Genomic DNA, 24461 nt, shown 5'->3' with positions numbered 1-24461 from the left:
GTTCTTCTACTGAGCAATGGCCCCCTTCCCTACAGAGAATGTCTTACAGTGCTCAGATGTGATACAGTGCTCAACCAAATGTAAACCAAGGCATGCCCTGCGTAGCACAGCAAAGAAGGCAGTTCATGTTTTCTATAAGACCAGCTGTCTTTCCCAGTTTGCCAACAACATAATTATAGTGACACAAGTGTATTTAAAAACAAAATAAATAATATCACTTTAAAATAACTTCAGTTTTCTACAACATATCTAATGTCCTTGCTAAAAAAAAGGAACACTTGACATTGTGCCCTGGAAGTCTGCAAGGCTGGTTGTGGTGGGCTTCCCTTGGTAAATATTTGGGCCACTAACTAACTAACTAACTAACTAAATAACTAACTAACTAAATAAATAAATAAATAAATAAAATGCTATATATTATCCAAAGCTATTGATTATCCAAATTCAATATTAACTTTCATATCTATGCACACGTGTACAAGTAGCTGTCCTGTTTATCTAAAATCTCATTATCTAGACTTTTTGGGATGCCCTAAAGTCATCGGGAAAATGAGGTTATATTGAATAGCAATTCTCTCCTGGGAGAAGAAAGTGCTATGAAATTTAAACATGAGCAACAAAAAGCCTGAAGGAGGATTTCAGTTAAGTGGTTTCAGATAATAAGAAACCTGAGCCTGAAGTTGTGCTGAGAGCTCTAGTGACATAAGTTCAGAATGAATCCATTGCCGATTCCTCCTCAGTATTACAGAATGCCATGAGTAATTACAATATTCCATTCTAGGTTTCAAAATAGACTAGAAAGATTTGGGAGTGTGTGTGTGGGGAGGGGGCATACATTTGCACATCTCTAGCAAAAAAATAAGGGAGTGGTTTGTCTGAATATAGATGATAGGATATGAAACATTAAACACACTAATCCAGGTTGGCCTTTGAAAACCAACTTGAGTCTTACAAGTGCTATGCAAATTGTGGATGCTGTACTCTGAGGATCTCTCCATGAGTTCAGCGTTTGTCTCTGCAAAATGTGGAGAATGGGGGATGGGACTTTCATGTGTGTCATGGCAATCTGTATGCAGATTACTGCTGCTCCTTGTCTCCGAAGGGGTAGTGGACCCACTTTGATGGTCCGCCCCAGGCACCTTATGGATTGTGATGGTTTTCAGAGGGTTCTTGGGGATGTTCCCAGCAATCTGGTGGGCATCTCTCCAGTGCAGCTCATCGAGGCCTGGAAGTTTGAGGCCATGAGGGCTCTGGATGAGATTGCCCCTAAGCGGCCTCTCAAGATTCATGGATCCCGGTTTCCTTGGTTTACTCAGGAGATTAGGGAAATAAGGTGCCTTAAGAGATGCCTGGAACACCGCTGGAGAAAAACTAATGCCGAAAATGACTGAGCATGGCTACTCTCTTATTCGGGAGTATACCATGGCGATAAGGGCAACAAAGTCTGCTCTGCTCTTATTGCATCAGCTGACTCTTGTCCAGCGGCTTTATTCCGGATCACCCGTTCCCTGCTTGGTGATGCAAATCCAATGGAGGTTCCATCTGGCTGCTGTGACATGTTTGCTAGATTCTTTGCTGATAAAGTTGCTTGCCTTTGGTGGGAGTTGGACTCCAATTGCATAGGATCCAATGAGATGACGGAGACTTCGTCTTGTGATGTCATTTGGGATACTTTTGAGCCTGCTGAGGCTGAGGACATGGACAGGATTCTCTCTGGTATTGGTGCTGAGAGCTGTAGCCTGGACCCATGCCCCTCCTGGCTTATTAGGGTAGTTGGCGGGAATGTAAGATCCTGGCTACAGGAGCTGGTGAATTCTTCTCTTCATGAGGGGTCTGTGCCGACAGCCTTAAAAGAGGCTGTGGTGCACCCTCTTTTGAAGAAGACTTCTCTCGATCCTGAGGTCCTTGATCATCATAGACCAATCTCCAACCTTCCTTTCCTTGCAAAGGTTTTGTAGAAGGTTGTATGTGCCCAGCTTGAGAGAGTTCTGGATGAAACTGATTTTCTATATCCTTGTCAGTCGAGTTCCAGGCCATGGCATGACATGGAGAAGGCATTGGTAGCTCTATTTGATGACTTGTATTGTGACCATGATGAGGGTAGCGCCCCCTCTTGGCCCTTTTAGATTTCTCAGCAGCTTTCAGTACCATCAATCATGGTATCCTTCTGGAGCGCCTGCATGGGTTGGGTACTGGGGACACTGTTTTGCAGTGTTCTGTACCTTCCTTAGTGGGCGCTTTCAGTCGGTGTGCATTGGTGGCGAGTGCTCTGCCTTGTGATCACTCCTTTGTGGGGTGCCTCAGGGATCAGTTCTTGTACCCATTATTTTAAAAATCTACATGAAAACACTGGGGCAAGTCATCCGTCAAGCTGGGGTGAGATTACATCAATATGCCAATGATAGTTGTATATTGCCACCCCAGTCCACTCTGGAGATGCCGTTTCTGTGCTTGCCCAGTGTCTGGAGGCTGTCAAGGTCTGGATGGGCCAAAACAAGCTCAGATTTAATCCCTCCAAGACTGAGTTGCTCTTGCTTACTCCTCAATCTGGCCAATTGCCAAGTCTGAGTCTCTCCCTGGACAGGTTTGCGCTGACCCTGAGGGAGGTGGTCTGCGACTTGGGGGTCCTTTTGGACTTGCGGCTCCTGCTTGAGCAGCAGATGGAGGCCATGGACAGAGGGGCCTTTGCACAGCTTTGGCTGGTTTGCCAGTTGCGGCCCTATCTCGACCGGCAGGCCCTGGCAACGGTAACTCATGCCCTTGTCATCTCTCATCCAGATTACTGTAATGCGCTGTACGTGTGGTTGCCTTTGAAGATGACCTGGTAGCTTCAGTTAGTCCAGAATGAGGTGGCCCACCTGCTTATGGGCACTAGGAGATGTGATAGTGTGACACCTCTCTTGTGGTTGCTGCACTGGTTACCTATTTGCTTCCGAGTCCAATTCAAAGTGCTGTTTTTCACATTTAAACCCTTCTGGGCTTAGCACCTGCTTACCTGCAGGACTGCCTCTCCTGGCCAGTTCTGTCCCATCCTGTGAGATCTTCTCAGGTTGCCCTTGTTTGGGTCCCCAGTCTCAGAGAGGTCCATAGTATTAGGGCCCGTGGAAGGGCTTTCTCTGTTGCTGCCCCTTCACTTTGGAATTTTCTTTCCCCCGCAGATTCAGTCTGCCTCCTCCCTTTCAGCCTTCAAAACCTTATTGAAGACATTTCTTTTCCGTCAGGTATTTGCCCTTAATTTTTGTTGTTGTAATATTTCCACCTCCCTTAAATCTCGGATGCTGCTCTTGTTTGTACACCGTCCTGAGTCTATGGATTGGGCAGCATATTAAATCTCTTAATTGATAAATAAAATGGTGGGGGCAGGCCTTTCAAGCATGTCTTCATAATGCATATGTTTGTCTAAAGCATGAACATGGCTTTGGTCTCAGTTATCTGTACATACTCTCTACTTTGGTCTCAGTTACATTTTTATGTCTTACATTTGTGGAAGCGCCTTCCTCCACAAGTGGAAAAAGAGTTGCGCTCCTGCAAAGACCATATCTGCTCATGTAAGGAGCCGCTGCATAAGTGCAACCCTCCCACTTGGAGAAGAAACCTTCATTGATGCCAGCCTTTCTGCTGGGTGTGAGGGCCTGCAAGGACCACCACCCTATTACACCTATGCTATTTCCAGATGGACAGCAATGTAGAGTCTCCATAATTCTGGCAGGTATTCAGAAAATGGGAAAGATGGAAATCAAGGAGCAAAAGAAGTAACTAATAAGCCTCTGCATTCTGCATAATTTGCTTATCTTTCTTGCTATTAAAAATCAATAGTGCTAATAAAAAAAGACAAAATAACTGCTGATATTGTCCTAGAGGTTGCAGTGCAGCCAGCTAACTTGGTTCTTTTCTTTTCTTTTCTTTTCTTTTCTTTTCTTTTCTTTTCTTTTCTTTTCTTTTCTGCACCTGATAAAATTAGCTGAGGATATACTAGTGTTGGTAGAATGCTTAGCTCCTTCACATTTTGACACAGTAACTACTTACTAATCATCCTCCCATTTAGCTTGTTGTTTTCTCTTTGTAAAATGTTTGGGAAGCATATGTACTTTGGGAAGCATATGAACTTTCATATAGAAACATATGAACATTCTCCTTTTTCTTCTCCTTCTCATTTGCTGCCGATATGTTTCTGGGCAAAATACAATGTGCTGGGTATTACCTTTAAAACCCTGAATGGCTTAGGTCAGGTTTACCTTAGAGAGTGCCACCTTCTGCATGATCCCCACTGCACATTAAAGTCATCTGGAGAGGTATACCTCTAGCTGCCACTGGTTTGTGTGATGGTTACTCAGGGTCTCGCCTTTTCTGCGGTTGCTCTTGGGCTGTGTAATGCACTCCCCATAGAAGTTTGAGATTTACCAATATTACTGGCCTTCAAAAGAGCCCTTGACTCCCTTTTTTTGGTTTGGCAATCCAGGGTTTCTATTAAATCATTTTAGTTTAATTTTTCTGTTGGTTTTAGTTGAGTATGTCTGCTGTGAACTGTGCAGAACTGACGGATAGGGCAGTATAAAAATGTAATAATAAATACCCAATTGTCAATATTGACTACTGAGCTCTTGTATCCTGAATTTAGTCATACTTCTCTAAACCCAAGGAAAGCATGCAGAGTACTCCTAGAATTTTTCTGATTGTCCTGGAGGGCATCCAAAACAATCTGGGATAATCAATAGTTCAGAATATGGCAACTATATGCAGTGGACCATAAGTAACAGGGGAACTGTGAAATAGGAAGGAAATATCTGCCTCCATGTTCAGTTCAGAGACAGAATGTTGCAGCGGAGCAATGGCAGGAAATAGGGCATGCCTCCTGGTTGTGTGGCTTCCCAAAGCATCGAATAGGCCTAAAGCATTTGGGAAATGGGATGCTGGACTAGATAGGCCTTGGTTCTGGTCCAGGAAAGCTCTTCTTATGTTCTTTTGTGTTAAGAGATGTAAGGAGAAACATTAAAGTTCTCACACAGCAGAGTATGCTCTGCTGGTAAGGAAGTTTAGTCTAAGATATTATCTGGAGACATTAAGTTTAGTTCAAAACACAAATAAAGATTTATTAAGAAACTAAAACATCACATACTGAGAGAGACATAGAACAACATACCCAAACAGGCACTAGCCTTCAATAACAACTGAACAATTCTAACTGACTCTAACTGACCAAGACAACCTATTAACATATCATCATGCCTCTAGTGCTCAGAAGATGTTACTGCGGTGCTAAGAGCAATGCTTTAGTCGTGAAACTTATCAGATTATTCTTGGGCCAGTTACTATATCTCAGTATAAGCTATATCACAGAGTTGCATGGGTAATTCAGGAGGTGTACATTGGAAGAAGAGCTGGAATATAAGTGTGAATCATTATAATATGTTGATACTCTTAATTTCACAGATGAAAATAGACATGTCTATAACACTCATATTCTCATAATCACTTTGCAGGGATTGATCTTGATTTGATGGTCAGGGGTGCACCTAGGTAATTTTGGTGACCAGATCTGAAGGGCTTTGGAGGACCCACTGCCACCGTGAGCCCTCCCTTTAATTTTTTTTTTTAATCAAACCTCCATCCTGGGGACCTCTGTCCTGGGGGGGCCCTCGCGTGCACTGGGGTGTATATGTGTCTGAACTTAGTGGTGTCCTGTCCTGCTGTCAGGAGCCCTCAAGGCAAGGCAAGGCAGGACAGTTTGGATAGGTGCCAGTAAGCAAATTACTTTGCTTTGAGTCAGAGGTGGAATGACGCCTTAAGTATCTCCAGGCTCAAACTAATCCTCCCAGGCTTCACCCCCTGCTTGGAGTGTAGAGAGTTTTCTGGCCTGGAATCTAGCACTTCTCCTATACTCCATCAAGTCCCTCCTGGCCAGCTGCCAGTGCTGGCATGTGGACTTGACAAAGTACTTGGCTCTGAAGCAGCCAGTTCATTGAGGGCAGGTTCAGGTTCCATGGATGCTAATTCTGGTGTTTCTAACTTGGGGGTCTCCCAGTTGGCAGGCTCCAGCTCAAGCTCCAGCCAGGAGGCTCGCAGCTGGCTATTCCCCTCGACTGCTCCCCCTCCTCAGAGTTGAACTCTGAACTACTGCTCAGAGTGGGGGTCATGACAAAGGTGGGGGGGGGAGTGAAAGGCAAGCAGTTCCTCTCTTTCCTGCCCTTTTCTCCCTGAACAGATAGAACCAGAAGATAAGTGAAACCTCAGTGCAAGGAGGATCATCCACCAATGATTCAAAACTCCACTTCTCTTATCTCTCTCCTCCAAAGTGCTGTTCAGTTAAGTAGGGTCTTGGGTTGAGGCAAGGAAGTTACTTGCTGGCAGTCTCTTTTCTTTTACAACCCCCCTCCCCCATCATGAGCATGGGGAAAGAAGTAGGTGTGTATGGACCGGTTCGGAAGTCCAGCATTGGAGCCAGTTTGGAGGTGGGGGGATTCCTTTAAGGGGCAGGGAGGGTGCCCTTACCTGCCCCACTGCCTTTCCCCCACTCTCTCCCCCAAACTGCTGCTCTGGGGCTGTAGTATACCTCCTTGAAGCCCCGGTCAGCAGTGTACCGGAAGTGGCTGACGCACATGTGCATGTTCAGGGCATTCATGAGTAATTAAAAAACATTTTAAACACTTTTTCTTAGTTCCCCCTCCCCCTAGCAGCCTTTCTTGTGTCAAAGATTGTGCAGTTTGGGTGCGCAAAAATTGCCTGGTTTGGGCATTCTTTGGCCCTTTCCAGGCCTTTCCCCCATCGCAGTGACCATTTTGGAGGCTGCTGCACATTCACAGTGGGCTCCTGCATGGCCGGGTCATGACCCAGGCCATGCAGAGACACACTGAGCATGTACAGTGGCCTCCAAAATGGCCTCCACGAAGGGGAAAGGCCCTGAAAGGGCCAAAGAATGCCCAAACCAGGCAATTTTTGGCACAAGGAAGGCTGGTGGGGGGTGGGGGACTTCCACAGACCCCTACCCTTGGAAAAGCCCCCCCAGAGGGAGTAAGTACTAAAAAATATTTTTTTAAAATTACTCACAACCCCACTGAACCGAACCCAGGGTTTGATGGGAGGCAAAAACAAACTGGCCCAGTCCTGTTTGGATCCAGTTTGAACTGAACCGGACCAGGCGGTTTGGCATGGCTCGTGGACAAATATAAAAATATACCTTACCATCTGTTCAGGTGCCCCTGTGATTCAGGAGGAGTGGAAGATCTGGTGCATATTTTGTTTCACTGTGTTTTCTATAGCACCCCATGAAGTAATTTGATTTTACCCCTTTTAACAGGTTTATCAGGAAGATCCTTAGACTTTTATGTAATGTATCTTTTTGCTGATAAGAGTGCTTCTGTTACTTTCTGTGTTGCTAAATTCTGTGTTATTGCGTATAAAGTCCATCAAGCAATGGTTAAGGCTTCCTCAGTTGGTTAGGTAAAGTCATTTACAATATTAGGTGAACTTTTTGTTATCTCAATGTGGTTAGTCTGATAGACTTATTGTACTAACTGGTATGCTTGCAAAGAATTGTCATTGTGAGAACTGTTTCTGGTCATGTACCGTAATAAAGATCTGTCTGCCAATCTTTCTATCTGGAGTCTGCACCATTGTTGGGCAAAGCTTAGCACTGCATGGTGGGAATGGTCACCTCCACATGGTGCCTGGGAATTGTGCAGAGTATTCAGTTTTGGCTGAAACTTAGCACAGGTCCAGTAAACAATTAGTGGGGGGACAACTAAGGTTTATTTAGTCACAGACCCCTGGGCCTTACAGTAAAGAACCCTGTTCTAGGCATTCTAGGAAAGAACTCTGAGCTTTCCTGCCACCTAATGTTAGGCAGGTGGTGGCTAGGGAATGAAACTCTGCATATGGAGTGCCCTCCCCTGCGAAGCTCACCTGGCTTCTTTTTGCCAGGAGACCCCAGCTTATAGTGTAGCCAGTTTAATTGTCATTGTGCTTTGCAATTTTACTGATTATGTGGTCAATATTCCCTGCTTTTAAAAAATGAAATTCATTGTCTTGTTTTAATATGTGTGCCACCAAGAAGGTCTTGTACTGAAGGATGCTGTACATATTTTCCAAATAAATAAGAGAGAAAACCTGAAGGAAACTATGCAGATCTGAGAGTTGTTCTCTCACCAAATACTAGAGAGAGATTTCTGTAGGTTAGTGGGACCCATCACATGCACATGTGAGTGCAACCCGCCCCCGCCCCCCCACACACACACTCTGGGAAAGGTTCATGCAATTATGCTATTAGTCTGAATTATGGAATGTATAAGCTAAGTCACTGTTTCTCAACCGGTGGTCCGTGGACCACTGCTGGTCCACAGAGACTTGAGTGGTGGTCTGTGGCTGGGAGGTAAATCCCACCCAACAATAGAGGAGGCAGTGATGGATTAACCTAGGGCCCCACACTTGTTTTTGTCCAAACTTGTCTTGTTTCCCAAACTTGTCTTGTTTCTTAACCACTGCCTTTCTTTTTGTCTCCTTCAGTTTGCTTATTATCATTTGCATGCCTCTGACCTCTCCTTTTCCCACCCTTTTGATACTTACACAGAAGGGCAAGTTACAGGGAAAGAGAGGAAATAAAGGCAGGAGTGTTTGCAGAGTTGGCATGGCCACAGCCTTGTGCTAGGGGACAGGCTTTTTGTCCCACCCCCAAGCACAGGTTCAAGGAGAGCCCCGACTGGTCGGGGCTAGGAAGGGGGCAGGGAGCGTGCGCTCTTTGTGCGGCTCCCTTGCTTCCCCTTCCCCTTTGGGCTCCAGCTGGCGTCCCTTCCTCCCTTCCCTAAGCACAGAACGGGCTTCGGCTGGTCGTCCTTTTGGGAAAAGGCAGGTTTGCAGACTTCTTTATTTCTCTTCCATGGGTGGGACAAGTTGGAGAAGTGCGTGGCAATGGACCAAAGCTTGTGCATGAGGGACGGCTGGGAAAAGGATGAGCTGGAAGTTTGAGGGGGTCAGGTTCTTAGGGTGAGGTAGCAGTCCTGCTCCTTTTTCCTTGGAAGTGACTTGAGAATCCCTGATTTATAGTTTTAATGTTTAATGTTTGCTTTTAAATGATCCCAGCTGTAATGATTTTAATACTCATAATATTATTTTATTGTAAACTGCCCAGAGATGCAGGTTTTGGGCAGTATAGAAGTCTGATAGATAGATAGATAGATAGATAGATAGATAGATAGATAGATAGATAGATAGATAGATAGATAAACTTAAACTTGAAACCCCTTTACTAACTGCTGATCCGGGAAACTGTGCATGAAGAATGTAGCAGTCCTTGAAACTGTGCATGAAGAATTTACTGGTCCTTGACCCCGAAAAGGTTGAGAAACACTGAGCTAAGTAATACAATGGTGTCAGAGTAAAACAGTATAGTCCATTCATGGAAGGCTTTGAATGGGAAAGGCTATCTTCTATCACTTATCCATATAGATTTATTGACATAGACATGCTATGCATTACTGCACCACATGAGTATAAATATTTAATTTATTGCAATAGGTTATACACAGGCATGGGTGTATGGGGAGGGAGACAGACAGGCAGACTGTATTTTGTACGACAAATAAAATACATGAGCATCTCCCTTTTGATTTACTCCAGGAATAGGCAAAACACTGCTGCAGTTCAGCACGTTCCTTTTTACTTTGGCAATGCTGTCAGCTGATGTTAGAAGGAAGTCGAGATTACTACTGTCCTCTCAAAACCTGATCTGCTTTGTTTCTGTTTGAAAATATTTCTTTGTCTTTATAAAATGCCACTGCAGCTGACTTATTCTTTATACTCTTAAGAAAAGAAAACATTGACATTCTAACAATAAAATGAAATGCATGCCATAGAGTAGAGCTGGGAGAAACATAAATCCATAAGATTTCATTCTATCTTCTGTCTACCAACATATGTGAAAAAGTGACAGCAAAACATACTCACTTCTGGGCATTAAAAGAAAGGGTTCCTTTATTTTAAACTTCTAGGCGAGCTAAAGCTAGTGGAAGAATTTAACACTGAAATGTTTGTTGTTCATTTCCTCATAAAACGTCAAAAAAATACAATGCCCACCCAGCAATGCTCTGACAGCATGTATTCACAGGAGAACTATTTTTATATTATAGAGTTTATAATATTCCTACTTCACTATATCTCTCCCCATAATTTCGCTGGATGGCTGTCACATTTTTATCCTTTTGTGTGGGAGAAGCAGTGCTGACATCATCAATGCAACTTGCGTCTTGCAGTGGGTGAGTGGCCAGATTTGGTTTTGTCTAGTCAAAACAATACAGAAGGGAAACATCGGTGTTCTCTCTCGCTCGGAATGTAAAGCTCTGTGGAGAATGAAAATAAACTAAATCTAGGTCTCTTTTGAAGAGCCATTCACCACATTGGCAAAGGAGAAAATATTTCCACTGCAGTTTACTGTATTTCGGAATGTTGTGTGAAAAGATTAGTATCAAGCTGAAACATCAATACTAATAATAACTTTGCAGCCCTTCTTGTGGACAGCAAAGCACCCTCCTTTTGTCACTGTTTTGGGGGACTTCAGGGAACATAGGCAAAAAGTCATTATGCCAGAAGGACAGTGGCAAGGGAGAGAGTTCCTGTGTTGCCAGTGGGAATACCCCATCTTATAGCATCATACACAGCCTTTAGAAAAGCATGGGAAAGAAGTAACACCAAATTGCCTACCATATTCTTGTCTTATACACAGTTCCCAGCAAAGTGTTGGAAGATAGGAGGCATGCTCAATTAACTGATGGCACTTATGTTTCTAACCCCAAGGCAGCTTTTAACATTAGCTGGAGTTAAAAACATCAGTTAATACAATAAAATAATGGGTGGTTGTTACATCACCGTATGCAGTTGGGTGATGTGCCCTCCTACACTGTGGGAGCTGTACATGGTCCTTGGATACAGGGGGTGACTCTGCGCTAGGCAATGCAGGGCCACACTGTGCACAATTCCCAGCCCAGTGCTGGAAGGCTGGGAGCACTGTCAAGTTGCTTAGAAAACTGAGCAGTGCTCCCTTACTTTCTGCACTGTGGGGAAGGCAAGGAAGCTTCCCATGCCTTGCTGCTTCTAGTTGTGAACAGCCACAGAAGAAGCAAACTTCAGGTTTCATGAGAAGTGATACTTCAGTTATACTTTGATTTAGTTCGAGAAATCACACAAATTGGACACTGACATGGGTGCCTGTGGTCAAGCCTATTGTGCCCATGTCTTCTCCTTGGTTCATAAGGTACGGCCTGAACTAGATCTCTTGATTGTACAACTTATTGTAGAATAACAAATTCTACATATGCACGTCAGCAAGATTCTATCCCTGTGTACAAAGCACACTCATGAAACAAGCAGTATCCCCCCACAAAAAAGTTATTAGCACAATAATTTTGGCAAAAACACTTCTAATATTTGTAAAAACTGTACTATTAGATCAATCTAGACTCTCTTGTAAAATCACATAGGGGCCCCATCAATGATGTACTGAATTCCAGTGAATGGATCATGAGTCAAGACAATGCAGGACACAGAGTAAGGAACCATTCGAATGTAGTTTCGAATCACAGGTTCAGTGAACCCATGTTTCTCCTCTCTGTCCCCCAACATGCTCCCAGACAAGCCAGAGCTTCACTTGCCAAGCCTGGAAGTGGGTGGAAACTGGCTGCACAGACTTTCTGAGACCTGGAAAGGAAAGCTGCGCCAGCCAATGAAATTTCAGCAGCGGGAGAAACGTCCTCCTTTAACTGTCGTTTGGGCAAGTTGCCCAAACGAGACACACTCCAGCCTCCAGACCCTTGGTTTGGTTAACGACGGATTCATTTGTAGTCTGTGTGTAGGAATTGGAGTTGTCGTTGAGTTCTAGAACTGCATGTCTGAATATTCAGATGTAATGACGGGCCAGCCTGAGGTGTTTGCCTCTGTTTTTGTGTTATATCCGAAGGTGGCCAATATAAAAAAGTTTCACAACAGGTTGAATACAATATGTAGGTCCTCAAGGAAAATATTATTCTATTCTAAAGAGGCAAGTTCTATTGCTCCCTCTTCTCTAGCTAGTGATCTAGCTTTATTTTTGTGGGCTCCTCATTTCAGAATCCAAGTGTGTGGCTAGGAGAGATTTCATAAATGATATAACAGGCAGCATGGACTTCCCTCAAACAACAAGCTATTAGGAGCTTGGAGGCCAGCCAAAAGAGGAAACAAGGTTGTTATTGGCATGATTTTAATCATGATAGACAATTAGCAAAGCTTAATTATGTTAAAAAAGAAAATGAGCATGAGTGGCAATAATGAATTTCCCTAGTAAATCTCTTGTGCCTCAAAATAAAATAGTTGACCTATAAATAGAATACAATTAGAAGAGGTGTTTGCCCACATGGCCCAGCATTGCTTACTTCACACCAAGTATAGCTTTTGCAATCAGGCTAGTAGTGAAAGTGAGCTGGAATGAATAGGTACAGACTAGTACTGATAGAATATTATAGAGTTCAAGAAAAACTGTCTGCATTATAATTGTTCTAGTATGAGATTAAGGGAACTGCAGAAAAAACCTTTTAAAAAGGTAACCTACTTTTCATCACTGAGTGTCTTGATAACATCTTCAGTTTCCAACAAGGAACATATCTAAGAATTGTATCCATTTAGAGGATATGATGTGACTGCAAGAAGAAGCAGAGCCCACAGTAATATTTTACCTGGAGTCTATGGTACTAATCTGATGACAATGTGCTTTATGAATTGGGGATTTATTACTTCTAACTACCGTCACATAGAAGTTAGCAAGTTTTCCTAGTGGTATGAATGGCTTTCAATGATGTTCCTGGCTGAAATAAAGGTGGGGAGAATTAAATTATGAAGTAATTTGGTAGAAATTGGTAGAAAAAGTGGGGGGATCTGGTAGAAAAAGTGGGGGGATTTTTCATCCTTAGCTTTCTGGGTAGTTGAAGGCAGGGCCGGCTTCCAAATTGACTTCTCCACTGCAAAGGGGCTCCGACATTGCTGGAAGTGGTGAGTAGGACCAGCTTGCTGGCAGCTCCACCATGGAGGTGTTCTTAGTACTGAAGAATGAAAAATGTCCTGTAAGAAAACTTACAGGAGATCTATGCCTACAGGAGATCCAAGAAAGTCAATTGCTCACATTCCCCACAGGGCTACAGAAATAAAATTGAACCTACGTGGATGCAAACAGGCTGGAGCTTAATTGCACTCCAGTTGTTCTTCACAGCCCCAGTGGTGATGGAGGGGGAGGCCTTTCTTCTCTCCAGGTGAAATCTATTTCTGGTGGCTACACAGGCCTCAAGGAGAGATTCCTGGAAATAATTCCATCTGGAGGGAAGAGAGATCAGCTAAAATTGCACCTTCTCCTCATCCTCCACCACTTGGACTGCAGAGAAAGCCATAGGAACATAGGAAGCTGCCATATACTGAGTCAGACCATTGGTCTATCTAGCTCAGTATTGTCTTTACTGGCAGCAGCTTCCCCAAGGTTGCAGGCAGGAATTTCTCTCAGCCCTGTCTTGGAGAAGCCAGGGAGGGAACTTGAAACCTTCTCCTCCCCAGAGTGGTGGCTCCATCCCCTGAGGGAAATATCTTACAGTGCTCACACTTCTAGTCTCTCATTCATATGCAACCAGGGTGGACCCTGCTTAGACCAGCACTCCTCTTCCACCGGCTCTCCTCTGTTTGCATCTCCACAGGGCTACTTCTGTTTCTGTAGCCCTGTGGAGAATGTCAGCCAGTGAATCTGGGTAAGTTTGAAAAATTAATTAAGACACTAAAGTATAGAAGCCCATCTTGTTTATGTTGTATTGCTTCATCTTGATTACAGTTGTTGAAAGAAAATTATATAACTCATGAAATATAATGAGAACTGGAACACTGTATTATGCATATTTACGAAGTTGCTATGAATCGATGAGGCTGTTCTCATGCACAGCCAAGATGGGATAAGGAAGACAAGACAGGGCTTGGCTGTGCATGAGAACCACTGGGATCGTGCCCAATCCTGACGGCACTTCAGCAGCAAACCTACCTAGGGAGCCCCATTCCTAAACAAGGTTAAGGAAGGGAGCACTCCCTTAGCCCTGTTTTCTGGTCGTATGCAGGACCGGCTGCTTTCAGTTGACACTTCCACACTGAAGGGCAGTGCATTATGGGAGTTCCAGGGGCTGGGATGATGTACCTCCGTGCTGCTGGGAGGAGCATTGGACCATCTGGGCACGCAAGATCACACACCCTGACTCTCCCAGACTGGCAGCTGGATCGTGTGCCGAGAAGCGAGCTTCTGCTGTCTTCCCCCTGCCTGTCCTGAAGCCCTCTCACGATCAGTGAAAAAGGGTTCTATGTGGTGACTGGTCATTATGATGTTACATGCCTTTGAAATCAGATGTGTGCTAGGTACAGCTTCAACATGCTGACAGTTTGTGGTCTATAATGCAGAATATGTGGACTATTGGGTGCAATCCGTTTAATTTTTTTTAGCATATCACACTGAATTGAACAGAAATGTGTAGCAGTGATGGACTGTTTCCATTTTGTGGAATTCAAAACTCTCATACCCATCACAGATTTCCAAGATCACAAGGAAAGATAAACCCAGAAGTGACTAACTCACTTCACTTCTCACTATCTCATTGTGACTCAAGCTTCCTCATTCCTGGTTACGATAGTGTGCTTATCTTTGTCTGACAGAACTTTATATCTAAAACTAAGGCATTACATACTAATTTTTCACTACTTTGCAATATGTTCTGAACTGCTACATCGAGGCAGTGGAGGCATCAGTGAACTGATGCCTGGAGACAGAGTGATGGGTTGGATGAAGACGAGCTTAAGTTTAATCCAGACAAAACGGCAATTCTGCTTACTGGGAATATCTTCAGTTCATAATTCGGTGTACAATTTGTATTGGATAACTTTGTACTCCTTTTGAAGATCAGGACTTGCTGCTTAGGAGTGCTCTTGGAAATTCTGGCACTTCTTTTGGATGCTTAGTTAGTGGCAATAGCCAAGAATGCACTTTGCCAGTTCAAGCTGGTTTACTAACTGCATCCTTTCCTGGAAATGGCAATTCATTTTTTTTGTATATCCACTGTAATGTTTTCTATGTGATTCTGCCTCTGGAAAGTGTAAACAACCAACAACTGATTCAGAATGTAATTGACTGGCGCAGGCTGCATGGAGCATCATCTTCATATATATTGATATCAATCTCAGGTAGTTGAATGTATCTAGCAGTTTGGAAGATAACGGGGTTAAGGAGGATGTGTGCAGTGAGGTTTTAAAAAAACCCATCCCGTCATTATACTGGGATGTTCCATGAGGAAGGAAGGAGGAAAAAAATTCTTTTTTCCTTTCCCACTCTCCAGGATCCCATCCTCGAATATCACAATACAATGCTCGATACAATCACAATACAATGCTCAAGTTCAAAGTCTTTACAGCTTATATGGCACAGAAGTTAAGATGAGCATCTTAATTTGCAATTTCCATTTGTCCTAGCACACAAATGAGAAGTGTAAAGCACCTTAACTCTCATCTTAAGCCAAAGGTTTTTGGATTACTGAATGTCCAGGAGCTTTTAACATTTAAAACCCAGTATTAAAAATGTTAAAACTATCCATCTAATTAAAAGCCTGGGTGAATAAATGTGTCTTCAGTGCCTTTTTAAAAGTTGCCAGCGATAGGGAGGCTCTTATTTCAACAGGGAGCATATTCTGCCATCCAGGGGCTGCAGTGGAGAAGGCCTGTTCCTTAGTAGCAGCCAGATGAGTTGGCGGCAGCTGCAGACAAATCTCTCCAGATGATCTTAACAGGTGGCGGGGTTCACGGTGAAGAAGACATTCTCCTAAATACCCAGGACCTAAGCTGATTAGGGCTTTATAGGTAATAACCAGCACTTTGTATTTTGCACCTTGTATTTTGACTGTCGTTGGACAGTGCCAACTGTCAACTGCCATGTGCCTACACCCCGCCCCCCACCTGCAAGGCAGTGGGGTACTCAGTTTATTTTTTGAAGTGTTTCAATTTGAAGTGTTTAGATTTTTTGGTGTCTATTAACTTTTCATCATAATGAATCCCTATGAGGATTCATTATATGCCTTCATTTCTTCTGTCTCTTTTGACTGTCATCAGGTAGTGCCAACTGTCAACTGCCAGTTGACAGTTTGTTTGTTTTTAGGGTTTTTAAAAAGGTATTTTTAAAGTGTTAGGATTCTTTGTTGTTTTCATTAAACACCTTCAATTCTTCTGTTCATTTTGACCCCACTGCTTTGCATGTGGGGGTGGGGAATTAGTGGCATCCCATGTTCCAACTACCTCCCAACCCACAAGCCACTGGGTACTCAGTTTATACTTTGGGAATTTTTGAGGTTTTTAGACTCTTTGGTGTGTAATGAATCCTCATAGGGATTCATTATGAAGAATGGTTATTGGGCACCAAAGAGTCTAAACACTTAAAAAAATTCCTAGAACATAAACTAAGTAGTACCCCACTGCCTTGTTGGTGGGAGAAGGTGTAATTGGCACATGACAATTGACAGTTGGCACTGTCCAAAGACAGTCAAAATGAATAGAAGAAATGAAGAAGAATAGAAGAAATGAACGCTGCAGCGTGGAGCCGCACCGCAGCAACTCACGATAAAAAACTGCCCTGAGCCATTTTGGAAGGGCGGTATATAAATCAAATAAAGAAAGAAAGAAAGAATCCTCATAGGGATTCATTGAGGAAAAGTTATTATACACCAAAGAATCCAAACACTTGAAAAATAGAGACCACATATTTTGTTCCATAATTCCACTTCTTCAAGGGCTAGAGCTTAGCTTTTTAAAAAAATGAAAGTTGGGAATCTGGGGGAAATGATAGGAGGAATCTCAATTTCGAATCGATTCGTATCTAATCTGGTGCAATCTGATTTGGAACCGAATCTGGGCAATGGACCACAGGGGCAATTTGTTCTGTCTCCAAATCACCTGAATCAGCAGATTTGGGTACAAATCAATTGTACCCAAATCGATTTGCACATCCCTAGTATTGTTGAACCAATTTGTGAGACTCATAGGGACCTACTTCTGGGTCTCACTTCTGGGTCTCACAGAGTATTTTCAGGGGAGGGAGTTGGCAAAAATCAGCCCCACACCAGTGTGAACATCTGTGCTTCTGCAGCAGGGCCACTAGTACTGTGTACATGGTTTTTTTTGGCTACACATATGTTACCGTAAAACTGGAATTCTTTGCCTGGTGTGCTTTAGCCAAATTAACTCACAAGTCGGAGATTATTTAAAAGCTTTATTTTTCTCTCTGCAGAGCAAAAGCGTACCCTGGGAATAGTTTCCAGAGCAGGGCAGCCCCAAAAATGGGTGCCCAAGGTTTATATACAGATAGATACAGTCTTTTAGCACATTCAGCAATAACAACAACCTGAAAGGTAGTCCATCACCATATTAGTCTTTGAAGATCACAAGTTCACTACTTGGACTTTCTGCTTCCATCACTAGGAGCCAGATATGAGCCTCTGCTTAAGTGGTTCACTGCATTAACTTAAACTGCATTCCTTCTCAAGCTCCTTCAGACTGAATCAGACTCAAGCTCCTTGAGACATGCCCTTGATTTCTCTTTCTATTTATAATGACCATTGAGGAGACCAAGGATTTGGGGTCCAGTTGGGATTAACAAAATTATCTAACCAGAAGTCTTGCCCCTTTAATCTGGCATGTGGAAACTGATAGGCATTTTCAGTTAACACATAAAACACAAACCAAGCAGGCTGGAATTTAAAAAACCTTTAGATCTGTAATCAGTACATTAAAATATCAATAACTCAAAAGTATCTGGGGCAGAGATACTGCATCTTATTCTGCTTTGGTGTGAGAACAATACAAGCACCAGATGGAGGAAAACTCCTGCTCACCTAGGAATCTAAAATGGTGTTGTTATAACTAACTCAAAGGTAACAAATCCCCCCTTGAGGCAAAGTGTAATCACCACACTTTAAGCCTCACTAATATATTTCAGCGCAATAAACTGAGCCACATTGGGCCTAGCCTTGGGTCTATGCATGGGTCTACACACAGCAATTTAATTGGGGATACATTGAATTGGGGATACATTGAATCCTAGAGCTGTAAATACAATCAGTATAATTCCACAAATCACAATGCATTTTCTTAACCACTCACCCACATCAGGCAACCATGACCACAACCAATCAAAAGATACTTGGTGAGGCAGTTCCCACAATCAGTGGGAACGACCGAGATGGGGGTTGCGAGGAGAGCAGACTAAGCCCGCAGACAACCCATCAGTCGGCTGAACTGGCCGCCCACACGACTGCCAGCTCCATTATGCAGCTGATGAGGACTGGGGAGTTCAGGGGCTGCGCAGCCCCGGAAGCTCTAGCATGCCCTGCGCGGGCGCGCAGGGCATGCTGGAGAGACCCCCAAGCCAGGAGGCTGCATTTAGCCTACCCGCCGGGGGTCTCCTCATGAGTTGCTGCAGCGTGGAGCCACACCGCGGCAACTCACGATTAAAAAAAAACCCGGGTAAGGGGAGGGGGAATTAGTGGGGCTTGCTGCCGGGAGCCGCACGGCTACTGTGGCAGCAGACAATCCACTAAAAGCGGGCTAGGCTCCCTTAGCCCGCTTTTAGTGGATTGTGAGAATCTCCTCTGTGACTATTATTCTGCTCTTCCCACTGTTTGTATGCCTGTTCTGCAGGCAAGAGCTGGGTATTAATACCTTAGAGTTATCAGGGATGAAAGTACAACATTCTTCCTTGATTGCTGCACATGTTCCCCCTTGGGAAGCTAATACGTAGTCTAATGCTTGTCTGTTTTGCAAGGTAATCATTCTAACCTGATACAGCTCAAGATTGGTCTCATTCAAACCTTTAGAGTTTCATTGACAAATTTGGAGAGAAACGTTGACATCTGATTGTACGTGGTTGCCAATTTGCCTGTACCATACCTGGGGAGCATTACCATTCCAAACCTATCCCGCTCTAAGATTATTTTTAACGGTTCATCTCTCCGTGGGCAACCTGGGGGTTGTTTCTTCATAAACCTGAACAGTGGAACAAGGGATGCCTTGTAACAGGACCCATACCAACCCTGTGGAAGCCATTTATAGGCGCTTCAACCACAAACCCACCAAATGTTGCCATTTGCCACAATGCCGTTCCTTCCCTCCTTTATCAGGTTGATTGTTGTCAAACTTAGGCTAGGGATGGTTGTCTGGCCTCCCACATTAATAGAGCAATTCTGGTATACAGATAGTGTGCAGGTGCAGGTGCAGGTGCTTTGACCTGCGAACCAAGTATGGTTCTTCATTTTTAAAATTTATTTATTTTATTTATTCATTCGATTTCTATACTGACCTTCCAAAAATGGCCCAGGGCAGTTTACACAGAGAAATAACAAATAAATAAGATGGACCCTGTCCCAAAAGGGCTCACAATCTAAAAATAAACATAAGATAGACACCAGCAACAGTCACTTGAGGTACTGTGCTGGGGGTGGATGGGGCCAGTTACTCTCCCCCTGCTAAATAAAGAGAATCACCACATTAAAAGGTGTCTCTTTGCCAAGTTAGCAGGGATTTTTACTTTATTTTTATTTTGTGCGTAACAGACAAAACCCTCTGGAGGGTCTCTAAGTCTGACTGGAGTGGGGATTGTGCTGTTATCCTGTTCCATGGAGCAATTTTAAAGCAATGCAGCCATTACAGTGGTCTCACCATTACTCATGTGTCTCAGATAGCCCAACTGTTGTAACATATGGCATTCTTCTGGCCACCCATAGGGTAATGCCTTCCAGGGCAAACCTTCAGCATGATGGGATATCTGAGCACAAATCCAACAGTTTGATATATTTAATTCCTTTACCAATTGGAGTTTTAGTGTTTCAAAAGTGTTTAGTCCAGTAGTGTGTTCTTGAACCCTCCACAGCCAGTATGAGGCAATGGTCAGCCTTAGGATCCCTAAGAATCCTAAAACTAAGACTCCCTTGTGAAAAGCCATTTCAGGCAGTCTCGTAATTCTGCTTTGCCCCTTTCCTCTGTTTCTCCTGTGGGGCAGGACTTTGGCTGTCCTGGCAGTCCTCTGTCTTACTGTTGTTATTCTCCCTCGAGGCTGGACCTTGGCTGTCCTGGTGGTTGTCTGTGGGTAGGCCTTGCTCCTGCATTGGAGAATCTTGGCTACTCCTGCCCTGACAGTGTGATGTTGTGTTTTTGGATGTAGTGTTTTTGGCTGGGTATCTTACCCAGGTGTGATGGATCCAAGGCTTTACCCCTTCAACCTTCAGACAGTTATGTGTGGTTAACAGGACCTGATATGGATCTTGCCACCTTGGTTTTAGGCTCTCCTCCTTCCATGTGCGAATCAGGACCAGATCCCCTGGATTGAAAGGATGCACAGGACCATCCAGGGATTTAGGAAGGTGTTGTTGCACATACCTACAGAGAGAAGAAGAGGCAGCCCAGAGACCAGATATATACTGTTTCATTACATTATCTTCTATTACAACTACAGCATTAGATGAAAAGGTGGGAGCAGTGATAGGGATGGGCCTACCATATGTAAGCTCAAAAGGGCTTATGCCTAATCTTCCCTTTGGAACCACCCTAACCCTGCGTAAGGCAAGGGGGAGGGCATCTATCCACTTTAGGGAAGTTTCTTGACAAATTTTGGACAGGTGTTGCTTCAAGATCTGATTGGCCCATTCCACTTTGGCACTGCTCTGAGGCCTATATGCTGCATGGAGTTTCCCGGTGATGTCCAAAGCCTTGGACACCTGTTGAACAACCTGAGACACAAAGGATGGTCCATTGTCCAAGCCAACCAAGTAGGGCAGGCCAAACCTGGGGATAGTCTCCTTCAGCAGTTTCTTGGTGACTTCTCTGGCCTTGCAGGTGCAGCATGGGAAAGCTTCTATCCATCCTGGAAAAGTATTAATAAAAACCAGTAAGTATCGATAGCCTCCAACTTGAGGGAGCTCAGTAAAGTCTACTTGCCACTGTTCCTCTGGTCCTGAGCCAATGCTCTGGACCCCTGGTGGCAGCTTCCTTCTCTTGGTTGAATTGTTTGCTGTACAAGTTACACATGTGGCCACCGCATGTTCTGCCAAAGTATACATCCTTGGGACACAAAACTGTCTTTTTATCATATTAACCATGCCTTCCGTCCCTGCATGCGTGGTTGCATGAAGACATTGCAGGAAAGCCCAGAGGGCTGGTTCTGGAAGAATACCTCTTTCATCTGCTGTTCTCCTCCATTCATCCTTGTTCTGCTGTGCCCCTTGCTGTTTTGCAAAGCCAGTGTAATTTTCTAAGTAAGTGGGGGGGCTGTCAAGGCAGCAGGCATGGGAATTAGAGGCGCTTGGATGGCAGGCATCTAGAGGGCTTCTGCCTTGGCTTCTGTGTCTGCAGCCCAATTTCCCGTGGCCACCTGGTCATCTCTCCATTGATGGCCCCTACAGTGGATGACTGCAACCTTTCGTGGTAGCATGACATCAGTTAAAAGCTCTAAGATTTGTGTCCCATACTTGATCTCCTTGTTCCCTGATGTTACTAGGCCTCTCTCCTTCCAAATGGCCCTGTGTGTGTGTAGAACCCCAAAGGCATACCTGGAATCTGTATATATGTTTGCGTGTTGCCCTTGTGCCAATTGTAGGGCCCGGGTCAAGGCAATGAGCTCTGCAAGCTGTGCTGAGGTACCTGGCACGAGTGGTCCGGCTTCCAAGACTCCATAGTCTGACACCACAGCGTAGCCAGCCTTGCGTTGATCTTCCTACAGGAAGCTGCTGCCGTCCGTGTACACCTCGATGTCTATGTTATGGAGGGTCTCATCATGAAGGTCAGGACGACTGGCATATGTACAGTCCACAGCGTGCAGGCAATCATGCTCCTTGTCTTGTGTGAGCTCAAAGGGAAGCAAGGTAGCCAGATTCAGAGGTAGTGGCTAGGGTCACACTTGTGTATCCCACCAAGGCTGCTTGGTATTTTGTCATGCGAGAAGGGGTTAGCCAGCGACTACCTCGCTGTTCAAGCACAGTCAACATAGCATGAGGGATATACAAGATTGTAGGTTGTCCCAAAGTAAACTTCTCTGCTTCTCTCAAGACCTCGGCCACTACTGCTGTCAATCGCAGGCATGGGGGCCAACCTCTAGCTACATCATCTAATTGCTTAGAGAAATGTGCTACAGGCTGCTTCCAATCCCCAAGTTGTTGTGTAGGGACTCCCAAAGCCACACCCCTCTGATCGTAAACATAAAGCTGAAAGGGCTTTTCCAAATTTGGAAACCCGAGTGCTGGAGCACTCATCAGTCTTCACTTGATTTCCCTGAGGGCAGCCTCACACTCTAGACTCCTCCCAAAGGGGTCCCCTTCCTTACCTCTAGTTGTTTCATAGAGGGGTTTTTGCCACAAGTCCAAAGCTTGGGATCCAAATTCAACAGAAACCAGCCATGCCCAGGAAGCTGCGAAACTTTCCGTGTAGTGGGTGCAGACAGCTGGCAGATGGCCTCCTTTCACTCCGGAAGCAAGGCACACTTTCCCTGTGATACCTCAAAACCCAAATAGGTTACTTTTTCAACAGCAATCTGTGCTTTACTTTGTGAAACACGATATCCTGCTTGACCCAGGAAATTTAGCAGGCTGATGGTTAATGCTAGGCAACTAGAGTGGTCACAGCACCCCAGGAGGATTTCATCAATGAATGAGAGCAATTCATAGCTGCAGGACACGCCATCCTCCTCAGGTTGCCACCTCTTCAAGTCCCGCCCCAAGGCGGCACCAAAAATTACAGGGTCATTGCAAAAACCCTGGTGTAACACAGTCCAACAAAGCTGGCTCTGCCTACCAGTATCAGGTTCTTCCCTTTCAAATGCAAACAGCTCTTGACTCCCCCTAGCGGCAGGTATACAGAAAAATACATCCCTTAAGTCCAGTACAGAAAAACAAGCAGATTCACCCGAAACTGTGGCCACCAGTGCACAGGGATCCAGGACAGAGAATATATACTCACGACAACCTGATTCACTGCTCTCAGATCCCACACCACTCGATATTCTCCTGTTGTCACCCCTTTCACAGGCAAAACTGGCGTGTTAAATGGGACCTGGCATTCCCTCAAAGGTCCATACTTTAGAAACCTCTGGATAGTGTGCTGGAGCCCTAGCCAGGTCTCCAGTCTTACTGGGTAGTGCAGGATCCGTGGAGGGACCACGTTCTCCTCCAATTCAATGTGCACTGGTGGAACAAACCAAGCCCTCCCTGGTGCTTCACCTGCCCAGACTAATGGAAATACAGCATTCAAAACTTTCTCCTGAATGGAGCAGGCATTCCTCTCCTTTCCCATTCCCAGCAAACATGCCTGCCACTGCCATCCCTCCTCCTTGGACACATACAGAGTGATTCTCCCTGGAGAGATCTCCAGCTCTGCTCTCATTTTACAAAGCATGTCGCTGCCGCAGAGTAGGAGAGGGCATTCCAGCATATAAAGGAATTGATGAGAGAGCTGCCGATTCCCCACTTCACAGTCCATCGGCTGGAGAAAGGGTTTGTGTAATTTTTGTCCATTCACTCCAATAATAGGCACAATTCTTTCCCCTAGTCTTCCTTCATATTTTTCAGTCATCACTGAGTGCGTGGCACCAGTATTAATCAAGAAATCCACCATTCTCCCCCCTACTTTCATTTTAACCAGGGGCTCCTTGTGGGAGACTTCCACCTCATGATACCCAGCCCCTGGTCCTCTTCAGTCCGTATCCTCCCTCAAAGCCATCTCAGGGGCAGGGTTCTGGCATACTGTATCCTTCTGAGGGCCCCCTGCTCTTTTGCAAAACCAATGCCATTTTCTAAGTAAGGGATGGGGTGCCTGCTAAGGCAGCAGGCACGGAAATTAGAGGCGCTTGGATGGCAGGGGTCTGGAGGGCTTCTGCCTTGACTGCTGCGTCTGCAGCCCAATTTCCCCTGGCAGTATCCCACTCAAATCAGAGCTGCGACCTCCTCATTACTTGGTAGCAAAGTTGGATGAATCCCCTACCTTCTCCCCCAATGCAGTTTCTCACCTTAATAATTTTAGGGGCTGTTAGTCAGCAGCAATAAAGAAGGCAAAACAAGCCAGCAGAAAAAGCTGCAGTAACTCTGCCCCTGAGCAGAACAAGAAAATGATGTCATAATTTCATCTGTCAATGAGGTATGTTTTTAGTCTCCATTGTTGCTGGGCTAACTTTAAATAAAGTATATTTTCTATAACTATAAAAGTTAAAACCATGATTTTTGTTTCACTACCTACTAATTGAGGCTCTCCAACAAGCAGTTGGCCACCCATAGGATTGCTGACTCTGTCACAGAGCCGGTTGAGGCAGTGGAGATTGGGGGCCTCCTGGCCCCCGGGAAGATCCAGAATGCCCTGTGTGAGTGCGTGGGGCATTCTGGGGAGCCCCCGACACAGGGATGCTTTTTGTA

At 44.6% G+C, this 24461-nt stretch overlaps 2 protein-coding genes across 18 annotated transcripts in view; one reads left to right on the top strand and one right to left on the bottom strand.

Annotated features, from left to right (window-relative positions):
* Nucleotides 1-24461, top strand: part of DAB1 (DAB adaptor protein 1) — a 1026794-nt gene that overhangs the window by 598387 nt on the left and 403946 nt on the right. The gene's annotated exons all lie outside the window — the stretch shown is intronic.
* On the bottom strand, nucleotides 18553-23670 carry LOC128323143 (uncharacterized). The gene is made up of 3 exons (XM_053245866.1): nucleotides 23017-23670; nucleotides 21706-21778; nucleotides 18553-20929 (listed from the first exon to the last, which is right to left on the bottom strand). Exons 1-3 carry the CDS (start codon nucleotides 23668-23670, stop codon nucleotides 20013-20015), a joined length of 1644 nt encoding a protein of 547 aa, XP_053101841.1. The 3' UTR covers nucleotides 18553-20012.

This window comes from Hemicordylus capensis, chromosome 4 (genome assembly GCF_027244095.1).
Source record: "Hemicordylus capensis ecotype Gifberg chromosome 4, rHemCap1.1.pri, whole genome shotgun sequence".
NCBI lineage: Eukaryota > Metazoa > Chordata > Lepidosauria > Squamata > Cordylidae > Hemicordylus > Hemicordylus capensis.
This window is presented reverse-complemented; position numbering and strand designations above follow the sequence as displayed.